General features: G+C 39.9%; 1 protein-coding gene across 1 annotated transcript in view; it reads right to left on the bottom strand.

Annotated features, from left to right (window-relative positions):
• mdn1 (midasin AAA ATPase 1) overlaps positions 1 to 17799 on the bottom strand; it is a 57052-nt gene extending 39253 nt beyond the window's left edge. The window contains exons 1-28 of the mRNA XM_026340684.1: positions 17527 to 17799; positions 17023 to 17249; positions 16200 to 16424; positions 14355 to 14462; positions 13894 to 14086; positions 13608 to 13817; positions 12593 to 12724; positions 12302 to 12405; positions 11891 to 12005; positions 11601 to 11779; positions 8431 to 8512; positions 8197 to 8292; positions 7831 to 7943; positions 7256 to 7404; positions 6954 to 7014; positions 6526 to 6737; positions 6344 to 6447; positions 5825 to 5969; positions 5149 to 5245; positions 4702 to 4815; positions 4301 to 4448; positions 4067 to 4174; positions 3072 to 3223; positions 1832 to 2010; positions 1030 to 1238; positions 518 to 664; positions 290 to 431; positions 71 to 205 (exon numbers count right to left, since the gene is read on the bottom strand). Coding sequence (XP_026196469.1) covers positions 71 to 205; positions 290 to 431; positions 518 to 664; positions 1030 to 1238; positions 1832 to 2010; positions 3072 to 3223; positions 4067 to 4174; positions 4301 to 4448; positions 4702 to 4815; positions 5149 to 5245; positions 5825 to 5969; positions 6344 to 6447; positions 6526 to 6737; positions 6954 to 7014; positions 7256 to 7404; positions 7831 to 7943; positions 8197 to 8292; positions 8431 to 8512; positions 11601 to 11779; positions 11891 to 12005; positions 12302 to 12405; positions 12593 to 12724; positions 13608 to 13817; positions 13894 to 14086; positions 14355 to 14462; positions 16200 to 16424; positions 17023 to 17249; positions 17527 to 17622 — 3982 coding nt within the window. The 5' untranslated portion in view covers positions 17623 to 17799. The remainder of the gene's footprint in view (positions 1 to 70; positions 206 to 289; positions 432 to 517; positions 665 to 1029; positions 1239 to 1831; positions 2011 to 3071; positions 3224 to 4066; positions 4175 to 4300; positions 4449 to 4701; positions 4816 to 5148; positions 5246 to 5824; positions 5970 to 6343; positions 6448 to 6525; positions 6738 to 6953; positions 7015 to 7255; positions 7405 to 7830; positions 7944 to 8196; positions 8293 to 8430; positions 8513 to 11600; positions 11780 to 11890; positions 12006 to 12301; positions 12406 to 12592; positions 12725 to 13607; positions 13818 to 13893; positions 14087 to 14354; positions 14463 to 16199; positions 16425 to 17022; positions 17250 to 17526) is intronic.
• Between the last annotated feature and the right edge of the window lie 84 nt (positions 17800 to 17883).

Genomic DNA, 17883 nt, shown 5'->3' with positions numbered 1-17883 from the left:
GTATGTAGACCTGACTGTTCCTTGTCATGGATAACTGTGTAGTGCTGGAGTAAAGAATTGTTCTACTCACTGAACTGGGTGGTCACCTGTTTCTGAGAGAACAGGTTTTCAGGGTTCACAGTCCTCTTAAAGTGCTTCTCCAAGATGGACTTGATGGTGGCCTCTTCTTCTGGCTTCCTTACACGTCCTGCCAGGAGCATGTATCCTGATAGGAAAGACAAAGGCATTTTTAGGGTTTCAGCTGATCAGGTATTGATGCAATTTATCAGAAATATCTGACCAGTCTCACCATCATCAGCCAAATGTTTCAGCCAGTCCTGAGAGGCCTCTGTCTGCTCCTCCAGTCTGTAACGCTCTGCCCAACGGAACAGATCTCTAAGGGTGATAAAGCCATGTTTTCCCGCAAATACAGAGGACCCCCTGCGTAACGACTGGAGGGGGAATCACATTAAACACATCAGTAGCAACACCACCAAAATATAAGCATAAACCACAGAATTCGGGACAGTATTGTTACCTGGAGGTCTTGCATGACTTTAACTAGCTTGGTGCAGTAGGATGGAGGCAGGCTGCACCTTTGGTGGAGAATGGTCTCTAGCTCTGCAGTGGGCAACTCATTAAAGTGCAGCTCCACAAACCGGTTCCTGAAAGCCCTGGAGAGCACCTAGGGTTTGGGAGGAGATCAGGTAGCAAAGATACAGTGACTCACTCTCATTATATTTTGTGGAGGAGTGAAATTCATTCCGTTTCAAACCTTGCTCAGTGTCTATTGTGGAGATAGCACCCTTTGGCATTCTCAGAATTAAACTGCACTGATTTAAAAGCTTTTTCCTTTAAGACTGCCCTGTCACTGGCTCTGACATCAGCAAAACAGATAAAAAAAGATGGCTGACAAAATTTTGACTAAAATGATGCTTTCCAGAAATCAGATGTTTTTGACTCCAACCAAATACTATGAGTCTATGAGGATTTGAAAGATACCAGATTTTGCTGGGTGCTGTATGTTTGTTTACCATACAGACAGCATACCTTTCTACCACCATAGAGACCAGGGGGATTCTGGGTAGCAAATAGCATGAATCTGGGATGAGCCTTGATGACTTCCTGTGTCTCTGTCACAAACAGCTCCCTGTTGTCATCCAGCAGTCTGTTGAGAGCCTCTAGGACATCAGTGGGGGCGAGGTTTAGTTCATCCAGAATGATCCAGTAGCCTTTCCTCATGGCGTCGATCAAAACACCTGGAGCACAGACACATGGAAGCTGCATATTAGACTGGGGTGACGACATAGTTTAACAGCAGAAAACATTACAAATAATACGTGTAACACAGCTTAAGAGGAAAAGAATAAATTATGCACATTCATTTAATTTAATAACACACCACACTTCACCCTGACATAAAAGTCTGAGATAGTGAGAAAGTGTTTTCATCATTTTTTAAGTTGAGCAATCAAGATGTGTTTACAGTGTTGATTACAATGAAGTTTTAATAATTGGTTATAAATCCTTTGCAGTCAACGACTGGCTGTAGTTCTATGTTCATCACCAGATGCTGGGTTTCTTCCCAGTTTGATATTTTTAGGGAATTTTGCAGTCAGCAAGAAAACTGCATTCCATGCCTTCAAACATTGGGTTGCTTTCACAGTTTCACAGTTTTTTTTTTTTTGTGGCATAGAAAATCTAAAATTATAAAAATTTTGTCACCAATCAAAGACGAATGGACCTGAGTTAATCAACATTAAGTGAACAAATACATTTGTGTAAGTCATTTGCAAATATGCAGAATCTGACTATGTTTATCAAAAAGTCACAGCTGAATAAGTCTTTGTACCTTCTTTGAACACTAGCTTGCCCCTGTCATCGGATGAATAACAGCCTATGTACTCCTGGATGTCAGTGTGCTCGTGGTTGTTGATTCTCACACACTGGTTCCCAGTGGCTGCAGCCAACCAGCGAATCAGACTGGTCTTGCCCACGGACGTCTCTCCCTGGATCAGCACTGGGTGAGTCCTGTGAGGCAAAAACATGAAAAGCGGCGATTACTGATTTGTCATCATCAATTTACTGAAACTTGAGTGTACCAAGTTATTCTGAAGGTCTAGTCTGAGTTGCAATCCAAACCGTCTAAACATCTTAACATTGTATATAAAAATGTAATTTATATAAAGTACACTTCAGACAATGGTCAGTTACTCATTTGTCTATTGCCGTCAAGGAGTTAGCAGCATTGTGAACTTCTAGTTGGATGGCAACTACTGACAATAGTTTACTGCTTTCCACCTACTATAATCTCATTGCATGACTTTACACTGCAAGTTGCAGTTCAAGACAGAGGAAATGACTAGCAATATGACACATTAGGTTTTAGTAATATGAATGTTAACCAGTCTTTTCTCTGCTTTAGAAGACAGAGCATATAATACAGACAACAGGTAACAGTAAAACCAAACCATCATAAACTCCATCAACAGCAGAGTTTGAAAAGAGTCGACAGAGACTACTTGCTGTTCAAACCCCGTTTATGGCCACAGGTTTGTGGAAATCTCTGTCCACAATGTTTTGGTCTGGGGCTAGTTTCTATAAGACAAGCTGGGTCTAGTTTTTTTATGAACAAACAAAACTATATTTTAGACAGTGCTCCTCTTTACAGCTTCCGTCTCTGTTCCTCCTTAATGCTTCTACATTGTGGGGAAAAAAGTAAGATAGCCTCCACACAGCCCCAGCCCAACTCTAACACTTTTGACATGAACCCAACTCTAACACCCTTAGGATAAACTGCAACAACAGTGACCCAGACCTCATCACCCAACATCAGCAGTGGAAAATTTGATTCCTAAAATTTCTACCACTCTGTTCTGCTATTCTAACAGTAGTTAAACAGAAACATTAAAGCTGTCTGATGGCTGGCTGAGTGCAGTTAAATTCAGTCTTGATGCACTATGTTGCTTTCCTTCCTAAAGAGACAGAATTAGCTCTGTCAAAACAGACATCTGAACATTTATTGACGAGCCAGCAATTGATCTGGAGGGAAAATCAGGACAAAAGGTCAGGCTGGGTAACAGTTTTCCTACCCGGCAGATACCACTCTGGCGAGGTCATGGAGGTTGAGCTTGACTGAGGCAGTGAGGATGTAGCTGGGGTCCAGAGCTGGCTCCCTCTCCCCCTGGCTCACCCAGTAGCCCTCTACCTCCACACAGGGCCGACCTGACGGTGCTGGGATAGGCTGCGTGAAACATTACAAGAGATTTTTCATCACCTGTTCATAAATATCCAACAAATTACAAATATGCTGGTGAAAAGTGTAACCTTTCATTAAGGTGAGGGGAGGTGATTAGGACTCTAAAATTATTTCTAACAGTGCCTCTATTAATGTATTTTTTTTAACCATAAAGACAGTCGGTACAATGACTGAACATACTGCAGCTTTGCTTTTTCAGCTGGTGACAAAAAACTGTTGTTTTTTTGTAGATTGCTGCAGAATTCAAGTAAAGTCAAGTCCTTCCTTTCTTTTCATGATTTTGAATTAGCAAGTGGAAAAAAAAAGTAAAAAGCATTTGTTCTGGAGTACAAAGCATTGACCACGGTTAACCAGTTGTCCCTACACTGCCTTCAGATGGTTCAAAATGCTGCTCCTCATTTCTTGACAAATACAAAACAATTTAAGCAAATAACTTTGATTCAGGCCTCTCTTTACTGGCTTCCAGTTTATTTGGTTAAATGGTTTTGAGTAGTTATCACTGTATTTTAAAGCAAGGAAAAAATAACTAAGTCTTTACTGACAGCCGACTGCCAACAAAACATTTTCAGAAGAAGCTTCATATCAAAGGTGAAATAAAGCTGGAAGGCATCTATGACAACAGTCTTTTTAGCAACTGAAAAGGCATCAAAGGAAAACGGTCAAAAGGTTTCTAGAACTCAAACATTTGCCTTGGTCAGTCATAGTGACACTGTTGCAAATCAGTGGTTTTTGTAATATGTACAGATGACTCGCAAGTTGACATCTCAAAATTTAAAGACGTCTCATGATTAAAAATAGGACTTTTTAAGACATTTTAAGGACCCTTACTTGTTTGAGACACTTTATGTTTCCCATCAGGATGTGCTGACACACCATCTTCTCGACCATAGGGTAGGAGCTTCTGTCCAGCTGAGTCAAGAAGCTCAAGCAGAAACCCTGCAATCACCCAACAAGGAGTCAACTCAGAGAACACAATATGTGATAGGGATGAAAATACAGCAGCCTTTTAAAAATTTTTTTATAGAAATACTTCAAGAAGATGTTTTCTCTCCAGTCTCCTACCTCATAGAGTGAGCGCTGCACACTGTTGCAGGGGTTTCCTGACACATACTTCAGCGCCCTGCACAGAGTCCGCAGGCTGTAGTGGGGTCGGTGCCCTGTGCCATCCACTAAATGTAAGCTGGCCTCCTTTCGTACTGCCAGGTAAAAACTGCATACCAACAATATTTTTAAAAAAATTTAAAACTAATTTAGCAACCAGATTAAGCCTGAAAAATGCAAAGCAAAAGCAAGAACGGTGAGGCATGTGCCATTTGTCTATAACACTGAGCATGTTTATCTTCCCCAAAGCAATAACACTGGCCTTTAATAATATGATTATGAAGCGATACACTAATCACACTTGTGTTTACCTACAGTAGAACATATATTTTACCTGCAGCAACATTACGGTAAAGACTAACCTTATGATGCCACTGATGACATTCCTGTGTGGATTCAAACACCTGAGGTAGTCTGAAACCAGAATCCGTAGGTCTCCCTCATTCTCCAGCTCATCCACATATAGCTCAGTAAACCTGAGGGAACCAAAGCAATAACATTATTTATTTATTTTCTCTTTTATGAATTCATCCATTTTATTCTAAAACTGTAATTAGCTAAAGTAAAGTGCACTTCTTAAAAACTTAAAGCATCAAGTCAACTGCACTTCTAGTCAGTTAAGTGGCAGAGGAGCTTGTTGATCTATTTCAGCTGCTGCCACACGATGGAGCTCGATTGGCGTTAGCAAGTCTGCACGATTTTTCCCTCATTAAGATCTGATTTGTTTTGATTGTGTTCCTTTGATTTTTTAAGCAATGTAATTGATCAATCCTTGACGCTCATGAGCCTTTCACAAGAAAGACTTGCACCTGTTCCTGAGGCCCAAAGGCAGGTTCCTCTTCCCCACATCAGTAGCCGGGTTCATGCAGGCAAACAGTCGGAAATCTGGGTGACGAACCAGGGGCTCTTTGATCAAAACACAGAACAATAATGATCAACAATCCCAAGAATATGACAAAATACAGTATCTTTCATTCAAATGACAGGGACATATATCAAGACCAATTAGTGTGCTTTTTTATTATCACCTTTGGTGAATGTCTTTTAAGAAAAAAGTTCTCAAAGCTGAAGCTTAGAAACCCTCTGTTTATGATTGGCATGTTACAGTGTGACAAGATTGTGAATACTTATAAGAGTACTGACATCAGCTTGACCCCAATACAACTATTAAGCTGTTACTGAGCTACAGAATACATACATACTGTTTTACCTATTACCTTTTACAGGACAGCTAAATAAAGTAACTGGAACATCCAGAGAAGATATCAAGTGATGGTCAGAACAATCTAAAGTTTCATCTAGGTTATGAATGTTATTTAGAGCTAACATTTCTGCTAACATAAGAGCAGTACTAACTCAATTTATTTATTATTAATTTATTTTTAATTTCAACAGGATTCCAAATATTGAATAATCAATAATGCTTTATTCAGCACCTTGTCAATGTTATTTAAACCCAACCCTGTGGGTCATAGTAGTCCTCACCACTATCTCCACGGTCCAGTAGGACCAAAGATGAAGTGCTTCCCTCCAGGAGTCCACTTAGACACTCCAAGGTCTCTGCTGCTGCCAGGTTGATCTCATCCAGCAGGATCCACTGGCCCTTTTTAACTGCCTGAGCTAATGTTCCCTGCAGAGGAACACAGAGGGGATATATAGTACTGTGCAAACGTTCAGCAAGAACAAGAAGAACAGTGAGTCCATGAAACAGCCTGAAACTGTGACAGGTTCTTCAGGACTCATGGAACATGCAATTGTAGCTTACAGTTCAGTTTACAACTTGTTTGGGTTACTGGACTTTGTATGTGATTTATTGATAACTGAAAAATATTGAAGACTCTATTTTTAAAAACATTGTCACTTTACTTTTAGTGCCTACAACCTTCACACAGTGATTCTTGGCTGGAATACAAGATATACAAATAATGGATGACGGGATCATGTGGTGTGACCCTAAAGCCTAAGGCTGCCAGAGAGGCTTAAAGACATATCAAGGGTTTTTACCTCCACAAAGGAAAATACCATAGAGGTCTCACAGGCTTGGATCTGCTGCTGGGTCTGACTCAGTTTTGCAGCCAGTGCCTCCCACTTCTCCCGCAGCAAGACAACTACACAAAGACACTAAATGTTAGTCATTGGTTTTACTATAGCAGCCACAGCAAACTGACTATTGTTGTTTACGCCACCATTTGATTGTTCCTGCAGCTCCTTAGCGAGGGCAGACTTGCATACATGGTCCATGAGCTTGAGGAGATCATGCCAGCGCTTCTTCCTGAAGCAGGTCTGAACATGACCCAGGAAGGTCAGGTTCTGCTTTCTGGAGTAGGTCTGCGAGAACAGGTCCTCAAAGACCTCCCGCAAAGGGAGCAAGATCTGTTTGTGGTCTACTGGTTTGTACCTGCATAGGACAGAAAAGTTTCAAAGGGGAGTTTGGCTTCAAATGTCAAAAGGAGTTTTGCTGTCATTCTGAAAATGCTGGAGTTGTTGTTGTTGTTGTTGTTGTGTAAAATACCGAATAATATCAAATATTTGTCTTCATATTGAATATTGTCAACACTTAAAATGTGAAAGTGATACAAAACATTATGCTTGTATTAAGATGGAGGTTGCTTACCCTCCGAGCAGGTCTGCAGTGTCACTCTGCTGGTTCATGTTCACAACCCGCAACCTGTGTCCTAAATTGAACACACAATAATGTCCGGATCAGGAGTGGTGACAAAGCAAGAACAGACATTTATCAGCAGTTTGGGCAACAAGGACATTTCAACATTGTTGTCCCAAGTGCAGTTTGACATATGACAGGAGAAGCCGGGAATCAAACCAGCAACCACACAATTGGTGGATGACGATCCGATCTCCTGAACCACAGCTGATCCCGGCTCATCTCTCTGTGTCTATTTCTAAACCTGTGTTCACCTGTGACTCTGGCCAGGTGTTGTACAGTGGAGGTTTTTCCAGTTCCAGTCTCTCCCACCAGAAGAACAGGCTCTCCCTTTGACACGCACACAGCCAGCTGCTCCAGCAACACAGAAGAGGGTCGTGTGCCTGCAAACGTCTCCTTGTCCCTATTCATGACATAATTCATTAATGACATTACACATAGGTTGTGTCCTTTGTAGATATTTGTATGAAGACGTTCATGTCACAGATCAGAAACTTACTCTCTGTTATTACTTGAACATGCTTGAAAGGTAAAATCACTCTTAAAAATCCTATAAAGTTAAATTGCAACTTGTTGTGCTATAAAATGTTCATTAAACTCAATACTACTGGCTTTGGAAGAAGATCAGCATGAACATTTGTCTTGCTGGCCAAGCCTTTAGATGGCTTTGATTATGATGATGTAGTTTAAAATCCACTGGATGTTTATTTCTCTTTATCAGCAGGGGGTATATTTAGTTATATCAGTGTAGGCTGGCAGCCACTAGTGGATTCATGCATTGTGTATAAATGGAGTCAAAGGTGGTTGTTGGTCAGGATGTCCCACTTACACACTCAGTTGCACGGCTCCCATCTGCTTTCGAGCCAGAGTCACTCTGCCCACTGACACCTCCAGCTCGGTCAGTGAGATGCCAGGCTGGTACATCTGGCAGAAGTGCTGGGCCTGGAGACACACAAAAGCCAAGAATCAAATGTGTATTTGAATAAACTGTAGCTTATTTAGAATTTCAGACCTGATATATACTGATAACAGCAATTACAAAAGACTAGAATTTTCTTCATGTGTGGAATTAAAATCATATCTAATGCGTCAAATTCAATGCATTTATAAAGCTCTAATCAATCTATGCTTATACAGTAATGCTTTATATAAACACTAATTCTAACCAAAAGATAAATAGAGTCTTAACAAGCACCTTTTCTTTGGAAATATTGAGCTTGCTTCCAATGATCTCAGCCATTCGCAGTCGACTTTCAGGTCGAGACAGCATGGCAGTAAAGCAGTCAAGAGCCTGACAAGAAGAGACCACAATCAGGTATCAGCCAATACAAAAAAACATTGTGAATCACAGCAAACTGTCTGCTGTAGTAGAGGAGTTCAGTTCTCAAATTTAGGAGTGAGTATTTCATTTCAAATGAAAGCCACTAACCTCTTGGAAGACATGCTGTGCTGTGGCAGAGGAGGTGCCATCAAAGGTGACACTAATGCGCTCACACCACTTTAACAGGTCCCTGCAGAATTATGACATGGAAAAAAAACATTAGGAGGTGTTTGGGGAGGGTACAAAGCAAGATATAAGGTATCACATCGCTAAAGGTTTTGGCAGTGAAACAAATTTTGTTTTGCATTCAAATTAATGCAGTGACAATATTTACTGCAGGTCACCCTGGCAGCCGGATATCAGCCTACAGGCCACATCCTTAGGGATGATCCAGTCTTGAAATTGGTATCACGCCAAAACTTTTGGCCTGTACACACCGTGTGTGTGATTATCAAGGAAATACACAATACACATTTGGAGACTACTGAATCTAGAATGCACACTTCATGTAGAAGATGTACCCTGAATAGACCTTGACGTGGAAGAGTTTGATTAAATTAACAAGAATACATCACCACAAAGGGTATCCTTACATTTTTGTAACAGAGATTTATGACGGATAATATAAATAAAAAAGAACCACATCTAATGCAGCAGAACCAGAGATACTGCATTTGTTATTCCAAACTGCCTCTGCTGGAGACACAAGAGGGTTTAAACACATTTTTTTACTAATGCAGTAGTTCCAAGCCCCACAGTTAAATACATTGTCTCATGAAAAGCATGCAGAGCATTGATTTATGACTGAATCTCAACCAAAACACATTGTACAAACCACACCAACAGCAAATTGAAAATACAAACAGCATCAGGGATACTGAGCACTGGCTCTGAGTGAGGAGGTGTTTAAAAAAACCTGTTACATAAGGAGAATGGCCCGATGTGACCTGGACAATGTGTGATCCCATCATCCAGGGGACAGTCCAATCAAAAATCTATTGAACACAGCATCTGCTAGCGGAAAGCTCATTAATGCCAGTACAAATGTACAGAAACAGCCTGACGGACTGGTAGTTTTGATTTGGGGGTGAGGGTGAGGTTGAAGGGGTGTCTGACAGATGTAAGCTTTTTATGTTTGCGCTCACTAATCATGGCTGTCAGGATGAGTAATTGTGCAGAGAGCCCAGACTCAAGTCAGATATGGTAAATGGAACATGACCCTGTATGTCTCAACAATACACATTCAGCATTGTTTGTAATGTTTTAACTATGTCAGTTGCAACATTTGCTGGGACTAAAATAAATAAATAAATGAAATTGAAATTGAATTAAAAACTGTTATATAAACTGGTATTTGGAATGTATTGAGCAGATAAACAGGACTCACAACATTCACTACAGTGAGATACTTCCAATCAACAAAGCTTTCACCTGGTGACTTGTTCTTACATCATGAGTGTTGTGGAATTAATCACTTTATACATTGAAATAAATTAGGAATTTGGAAAATATTAATCAGACTAATTACATACACAATCTCAATTTTACCACCAATGAAACATAACTTAAAGTTTAAAAATAAATGTGAGTGTATTGTTACTACTACAACCTAAAGAATACAACAATAACCCCAAATTTTTTCTTTCCAGTACATGCAGTGACTTTCCAGGACTTTCAAGGACTTTCCACTCTCACATATTTGATTTCTTTTTACTTTTAAGGCAGTTTCTGAAACTAGTGCTTGTAGGCAGAAAGAGAAAAGGAAAGGCAAGAGTGTAGGACTTTGAATATATGGACTAAGACAGGGAAGGCTAGAGAGTTTAACATGATGCAGAGAAGGAAGGTGGACATAGTGTGTGTCCAGGAGAACAGGTGGAGAGGTAGCATGGCTAGAAGCTTAGGATCAGGGTTCAAGTTGTTCTACCATGGCATGGATGGGAAGGAGTTATTCTGAATAACTTATTCTGAAGTTTGTCAGGGATGTCCTGGAGGTGAGTTTTAGATACAGTGATGACTTTAAAGCTGGAGGTAATAGAAGGACAGCCCATGTCAGATGCTTTGGACAAAGTCAGAGAGGCCAGATTGAGGTTGTCTGGACATATTCAGAGGAGAGATTGTGAACATGTCGGTAAATAGATGCTGAGATTGGAACTGCCAGGCAAGAAGTGTAGAGGAGACCAAAGAGGAGATTTATGGATGTAGTGAGAGAGGACATGAAGTTAGTTGGTCTGAGAGAAAAGGATGCACAGTATATGGATAAATGGAGCCAGCTGATCTCTATCTCTCTATCCATATATCTGTTTCTCTAACACCTAGCGGTTTTTGACTAGTTTGAATAGCAATTACATGAAATACAAATAGACAAACATACAGAATAAATGACAATGCAGTGAAATATTCTGATTCAGTGTGCATCTCCTCTCAAAGAAATTTTGGCACAGTCCATGGGTTACGTTTAGAGGACAGGAATACATTTTCCAGTTCGGACGCTGGTCAACTCATGCTTACACAACACCATTTCCCCATGTGTGTTTCCCCTCTGCCTGTGATCCCAGGCTCTTTTCTGCATTAATTCTGTCCCAGTTGTCACTGGTGCCATTTGGGTTCCACCACCTTTGTCTAAGTGGATTTTGGGTCACGTATTGTAAAAAAAAAAAACCAACAGCCTGTTATATAGTGTGGGATATCCTAACCTTTGTTGTAATTATTTCCACCACTTATTTTTTATATGTGTTCTAACTTGAAGTGGATCTGGGGTTACAATTTTCCAAACTAGGTTAAAAACATTTTTAAGCCTTTTTCATAATAACTCAGTGTTCTCACAGTTACAGTGCAGTTCCCTCCAAAATTAATGTTTTTTTATGTACGCCTGCCAGTCACATGTGCCAATATTAATATTACTTCTAGTTGCTTAAAACCTGATTCAAAATGCAGAAAAAAATATAATTAAATTGGTCAATCAGCATCCATGGCCGATGTATCAGACACAGATTGATGGTGATCCTCTCCAATCACAAGCGTTGTCTCTAATATTTTTTTGTTTTAAGATGTTGTTTTTGTAAAATACTATTAAGTTTTGTGAAGTTTTGTTGTGTTTAGTCTTTCAGTTGTGTTTCTTTTTTGTTGTCATGTTTTCTGAATTGTGCCTTTGGGCACGTAACATTTTGAACAATTCAGCAAACAGTTGCTGAATGTGAAGTGTTCAGTCTTAATGTATAAATTCAGAAGAAAATGTGTTTACAACAAGACACTAAAAACGTCAGCGAGCTGGGCCTGACCTCATTGACAGGACTCTTCCTTCCAGCAGTGTACTTCTGTCCTCAGACTTGTGTTGCTGACTGTCGTCAAGGTTTTGGAGGTTGCTTGTGTCAAGGTCAGAGTGTCCGGTCAGCTGACAGAAGATGTCCAGGAGACGGTCTGCCACCACGGTCAGGCTCGGATATCTGTTGATGAGCACCTGCATGCAGAGAGACAAGGTAAAGTAAGACCAGATAAGGAAATTAAGTAGTACACTGATGAAGATGAAGAGATTACGATTGTTGTACCAATGTTACGGGAAAACACTCACTTTCTTCAGCTCTTCTCGTGTCATGTTTCCTATTTGCACCTTGGTCCAGTACTTGTCCAGCAAGACTGCATGCGAGCTCTGTGGCTTGTGCCAACTGCCACCACTGTAGTACATCCTGCAGTACACAAGAATAGTTTGTTATTTTTTTTGCAGTTGACCTTGAATTTGTTGATACAGTGTCCACTTGCTAGTTAAATGTTAATGTAAAGTTAAATGAGGATAGAACCTTTGTTTAGCTGGGTGTGCCCATACCCTTTATATCATGTTCATAACTTCAAATTTAAAGTACATCTTGGCATGCCCAGATTTTGAGGAGAGACATCCAATCAGAGACAAAACATTTTGTAGATGATAATCACACCAGTTTATATGCTGCTGCATAAATACATGGAGAAATAATAAGACTCTTACCTTCTTGTTGCAAAGAACTGAAATCCAGAAGCTACATCGATGCAGTCGTCCCGTCCTGGAATCATTAGCTTTTTATTCTCCATCAAAGGCAGGAGCACAGATATCTAAAACCCAAGAATACACATGATCAATATAAGAAAACACACACTTGATTTTATGGCTATGCCATGCTACTAGAACAGTGTTTTACCAAATTACAACTTCAAAAAACTTTATTTTTCAAGACAGTGATCAAAATTAGAGATGACGTTCTGTACAATTCTACTGTAACTCTAACTAGTTTTAACCTACCACATCTAAGGGTGCATGGTCAATGTCTTCCAAGAGGATCCACCGGCCTGCAGATACGGCTCGTGTCAGTGTTCCTGGCTGCCACACAAACTTTCCTGGTATATCAGTACAGCGGTACATCCCCAGCAGCATCTGTCAAACAAACAAAACAAATCCTCACTTCTAACCTCCAAAATATGTCAACAGTGCACTCCAGCTAGTTTTTCATTTCTATAACGGTGAGGAACCAAACCATAAGTCAAGTCAAGACAATATTGTCATCAAATATTAAATGTTTGTGTGCAGCAAAACTATGTGAACCTCTAGAATTACCATTGAATAATGTTATAGTAGAATAATTTGATGGAGAAATTACAGTGAAGAGTTTTAATCAATGGGACAACAATCAGGTGCGAGTTTTCCCTATCAAAGTTTGATCTTGACAACACAGGTTTGAAGAAGGGTGTTATATTTTAAACAAAGGACATTTCTGAAGACCTCAAAGGAAGAGTTGCTGATGCTCACCAGGCTGGAAATGGTTACTCGTTATAGGATCATTTCTAAAGAGCTTGGACTCCACCAGTTAACTGTATTTGTCAGTGATCAAACTCGGCATTCCAGCATAAAAATATTATACCTTGTGTGAAACATGGTTTTAGCAGTGTCTTAACTGATTTGGGCCTGACTGGCTGCCTCTGGTTCTTTGGATGATGCCAATAAAATAAAAAACATCAATTTAATAATTACAAAAGACACAAATATATATAATACATAAATGAACATTAATACAATTTTGGAAAATAGTCAATTATAAATAACAAGAAGGGGCCTCTTTTCCTGTATTGGGTTCCCTTTTCTAGTTTTAGAACATAAAAATTAGATGATTCATGGTTTACAAACTTTCAAGCACCAATGTTACACAGAAGACATTATGTAAGTGTTCTCACAGACAGTACTATTTTGTATGACTAGTAAACTGAAATCTGTGTGGAGAACTGTTAGCCCTTAGGTTTAGAATGAGTTCATGCTCCCTCACCTTGCTGTCAGTTTGATCGCCAAGCTGGACCTTGAGAATCTGTGTTGCTTTTGTATGACCTGTGATAGCAGCCATAAACTCCACCAAGGCTGTTTTACTGCATCCAATAGGACCCTCAAGGAGCACAGGCTTCTGGGAAGCTACAGCTGATGCCAGTCTTCTAAGATTACGGCACGTTGAGTCAACCAGCACCAGATCCTTTAGGTTTATCTGTGAAAAGAGTGGTGAATCAATATAAAAATGTTTTTTCAATTAATTCAGTCCTTTTATGTGCAAGGGTACTTACCTGTTCACCGTGTCTAGGAATTATCGTGGGTAGTACAACACCACAGACTGCCACAACATTCTGGGACAGGTCCTCTGATACCACCTGGCCCCTGGTGAACTTATTTACTTGCTCCTGGCGCCAAATCACAGAACCCTGATTGGCTAACACCAGTGCCTTTTCAACCTCCAGCTGCTGAGTTTCTTCCAAAGCTCTAAATAAGTAGGAAAGCAGACGTTATGACATGAAGCTTATAAAAAATATATTTTAGTGTCACTGTACATAGAGAACAGTTTTCTTCTATTTTATGAAGTCCATATGATTTAATTTTATGAACAGACATTTAACATTTAAGTGTAACAAAATGTACTGTGCTGTTTTAGAGCCATTAGGAGAGTCAGTAGTCTTTTCTGTGGTAAAGTATACAGACTAAACATTTCTCCATAGTACACTGCCCTAACAACAAAAGTAAAAGTACATACTTAATCTTCATGTGGAGGATCTCTTCACTCGTCAGCACCTTTCTCAGAAAGATAGTTTTCTGATTATCAGTCATGTGAGAGACCAGTGCTAAACAATGGGCAGTGTACCTGTTAGAGACAATAGGAAAAATAGGACATTTTATTTGTTTACCAATAAAGCACACAAAAAGCTTAAGGAGGAGGTTTTAATATTACAGTTAAATATGGTGGCTAAAAGTGGTCAACTCAACAGCACCGGCCTACCTGAACTCTCTTATCCAGATCTTGCTGAAAACAGAACTCTTCTAAACCTTTCACTGGATTTAAAACCTTAAAAAAACTTGCGCTCATACACCATGTAACTAAAGCAGCTCTTTCTAGAAAACTTTACTTTAAAGTTCTTCTCCTTGTCTTAGATATTTTGCTTGTTTTGTACCTCACTTGTAAGTTGCTTTGGATATTTGGTCTGCCAAATAACTAAATGCAAATGTCAACACCATAGGTGTGGGAGGAAAAAGGGGAAACAGATGTTCTAAGTAGAATACAGTGGCAAGGAAAAGTATGTAAACCTTTTGGAATTTCATGGTTTTCTACATTAATTTGTCATAAAATGTTATCTGATCTTCATCTGAGTCAAGAATATTAACAAATATAATATGCATAAAATAATAGCAGAAAAAATTCAGATCTTTCATGTCTTTATTGAGAACAACAGTAAAAGCCTAATAGTGCTAGTGAAAAAAATATATCAACTCCTGGAATAACCTCAAAAAAGCTAACTGGAGTCAGGTGCTAGCATACGTGGAGTCTTGTTAAGAAAATGAGTTTGGAGGTAAGGCACAATAAACGCTCATCAATAAGGTAAAGAAACAACCCAAGAGACAGCTAAAGATTTTAAGGCATCATTGAAACTGGCTAACATTTGTGATCATGAATCTACAGTAGGTAAAACACTGAACAAGCAGGGTGTCTATGGCAGGACACCACTTTTTGTTTACTAAAAAGAACATTGCTGCAGCCCGAGGTTTGCAAAAGAGTACTGCACAGCGGTACTGGCAAAAGAACACACAGCACTACATCTGGCATAAAAAGGTCATTGCATATCATTATGAAAACATTATCCCAAACGTAAAGTATGGTGGAGGAAACATCATGATTTGGGCCTGCTTTGTTGCATCAGAGCCTGGTCAACTTGCATTGTTTGGGGGGAAGATGAATTCCCAAGTGTATAAAACTATTCTTCTGGATAATATAAGAATGTCTCTACATCAGATGAAACTTTGTAAAAGATGCGTGATTATACAGGACAAGGACCTAAAACACCAAAGCAAGTCCACAACAGAATGGTTTGGCCAAAGTGGCCAAGTCAGAGCCCAGACCTCAACCCAATAGAGATGGTACGGAAAGACTTGAAGAGAGCCACACACGAGACGTCTAAAGAATATAACAGAGCTAAAGCAGTTCTGCAGGAATAATGGGCTAAAATTCCTCTGAACGAGGTGTAGGTCTGATCCACAGCTACAGGAAGTGCCTGGTTGAGGTTACTGCTGCAAGGGGAGGCATGGGGGGTTTCACAAAAGTTTTCCGGTGATATTATTTTAGGCACATCATATTTGTATTCATGATTTAGGAGAAGATCTGATCATGTGTTATGACAAATTAATGCAGAAAACCGTAAATTTATGTTGTATTTTTATGAATAATAGCTCCACAACACACCCACGTGGCCTTTAAAAATAGAAATATGGTATGCTTTGTCTTAAATACAGTTAATGGTCTTTCACCCACAAAGACATCAAGAATAGTCTAAGGATTTGTTACTCTCCTCAAATATTCTACAGGTATAAAGAAGAAGCAGGGGCATACCATCGAACCATTACATCACTGGTGAGCAGCTGGGACACACAGGGACTCCAGTCCCAGAGCATTCGAAACTTGGCACAGTCACTTTGAAGGAAATGTAGGGTCGCACCCATGAGGTCACGCAGTTTCATCCTTCTGGGGCCATATTGGACAGCTGATGACTCCTCGCTTGTGAAAAATAGCCTCTGAAACACTGGGGGGGCACTTCTGAAGTACCTAGCAGCAAACCTTACAGAGAGAAGGAGAAAATTAGTCAAGATGGATCTAGTGTACATAAATGTTGGATAAGATTCCTGCATTAGTGTCTGATTGAGTGCCACAGGGCAAAGCATTTTTAGATGTTGACCCCCACAAGCAACTAAAAGTCAGGAATGTTTACATTATTTTTACCCACATTTATACAAATCTTTTCTAGTAGCTATACTCCAAACCCCGCAAGCACCTAGAAGCTGTGCAAAGGTAGAAGTTGGCAAAGTAGGTTCTGAATTGTGTTCAAAACAAGGCTGGCAGTTTACCCTTGGTTCCAGACTCTATGCTAAGCCAGGCCACTTCCTGACTCCAGGTCTATACCTAATGCACAGATTTGTGATATTCCTGTTAGCAAATACTTTCTTCAATTTTGATCCTCTGAATCAAAATTCATATCTATTTTTTTTTAAGTGTATACCAAGTCCAAACAGGTCATATCTCTAGATACAGTGAATGTGTTTATTTGGTTTACTTAAAGGCAAAATCAAGCACGCAATTGGGAAGAGGAGTGGTGGTGGTGTGAGAAGAGGTTGTCGGCCAAGACAGGACATTTCCAATTTGAACAGAGTCTACTTACGCCACTGCATCAGGGCTGATGCTGAGAAGTCTGCTGAGGGCCACACACAGGCGCTCATGGAGGTCATGGTTGATCTTGCCACCTGCTTTAACTCTCTCTGCATTCCGGTCCAAAAGATCGAGAATCAGTGGTCGCAGGTGTCTTGCAATCAGTAAAGTATAATCCTTCTCCAGCAACAGCTGAGCCAAACAGTCAAGAATACACCGTCTGTCTTGCTGGCTCCATATCTGACGAGAGATAAGATTGTTGAAAGGACCCAGCTAAAAGATTGATTGTTGATTGAATTTTTGATTTATAAGCTAGAAATAAATGTTCACTTTAGTAAGACAACAGCAAATATTTAATAACACAACACACACTAAAACTATGACATTTGTAAAATCACAACTGACATCTATAGGGAAGGTTTATGTCTGAAGCACACTGGACACGTTTTGAGTCACAAATATTCAACTATAAAAACATTACTTTGTTCCATACACGTCTGAAATCAACATAACTTACCTGTTTTGACAGATACTGATTCAATTCGTTATGACTTTTGTCAATATGTCTGGATATGGTGCCCAGTGATGACAGGCTCAATTCTAAATTTTCCATCCTATCATTTGTAGCTTGCGGAGGAACGATCTACACCCGAAAAACAGCTCTCGTGTTCTCATGAACAGATATCTTCATTTACGTAAATAATGAAAGCAAACTGACAGCCTTCATAACGCGGTTGTCTGTTGGAGGGTTGTAGTCAATACACAAACACGTTCCCGTTAGTGTGTTAGAATCCCGTCCACATGTGAGTAAAGTCGAAATCCTTCCGGGTCAGCATGGCTCTCTCCTCCCTCCTCCTGACGTCGCGCTGTAATG

Source organism: Anabas testudineus, chromosome 24, assembly GCF_900324465.2.
Source record: "Anabas testudineus chromosome 24, fAnaTes1.2, whole genome shotgun sequence".
Taxonomy (NCBI): domain Eukaryota; kingdom Metazoa; phylum Chordata; class Actinopteri; order Anabantiformes; family Anabantidae; genus Anabas; species Anabas testudineus.
This window is presented reverse-complemented; position numbering and strand designations above follow the sequence as displayed.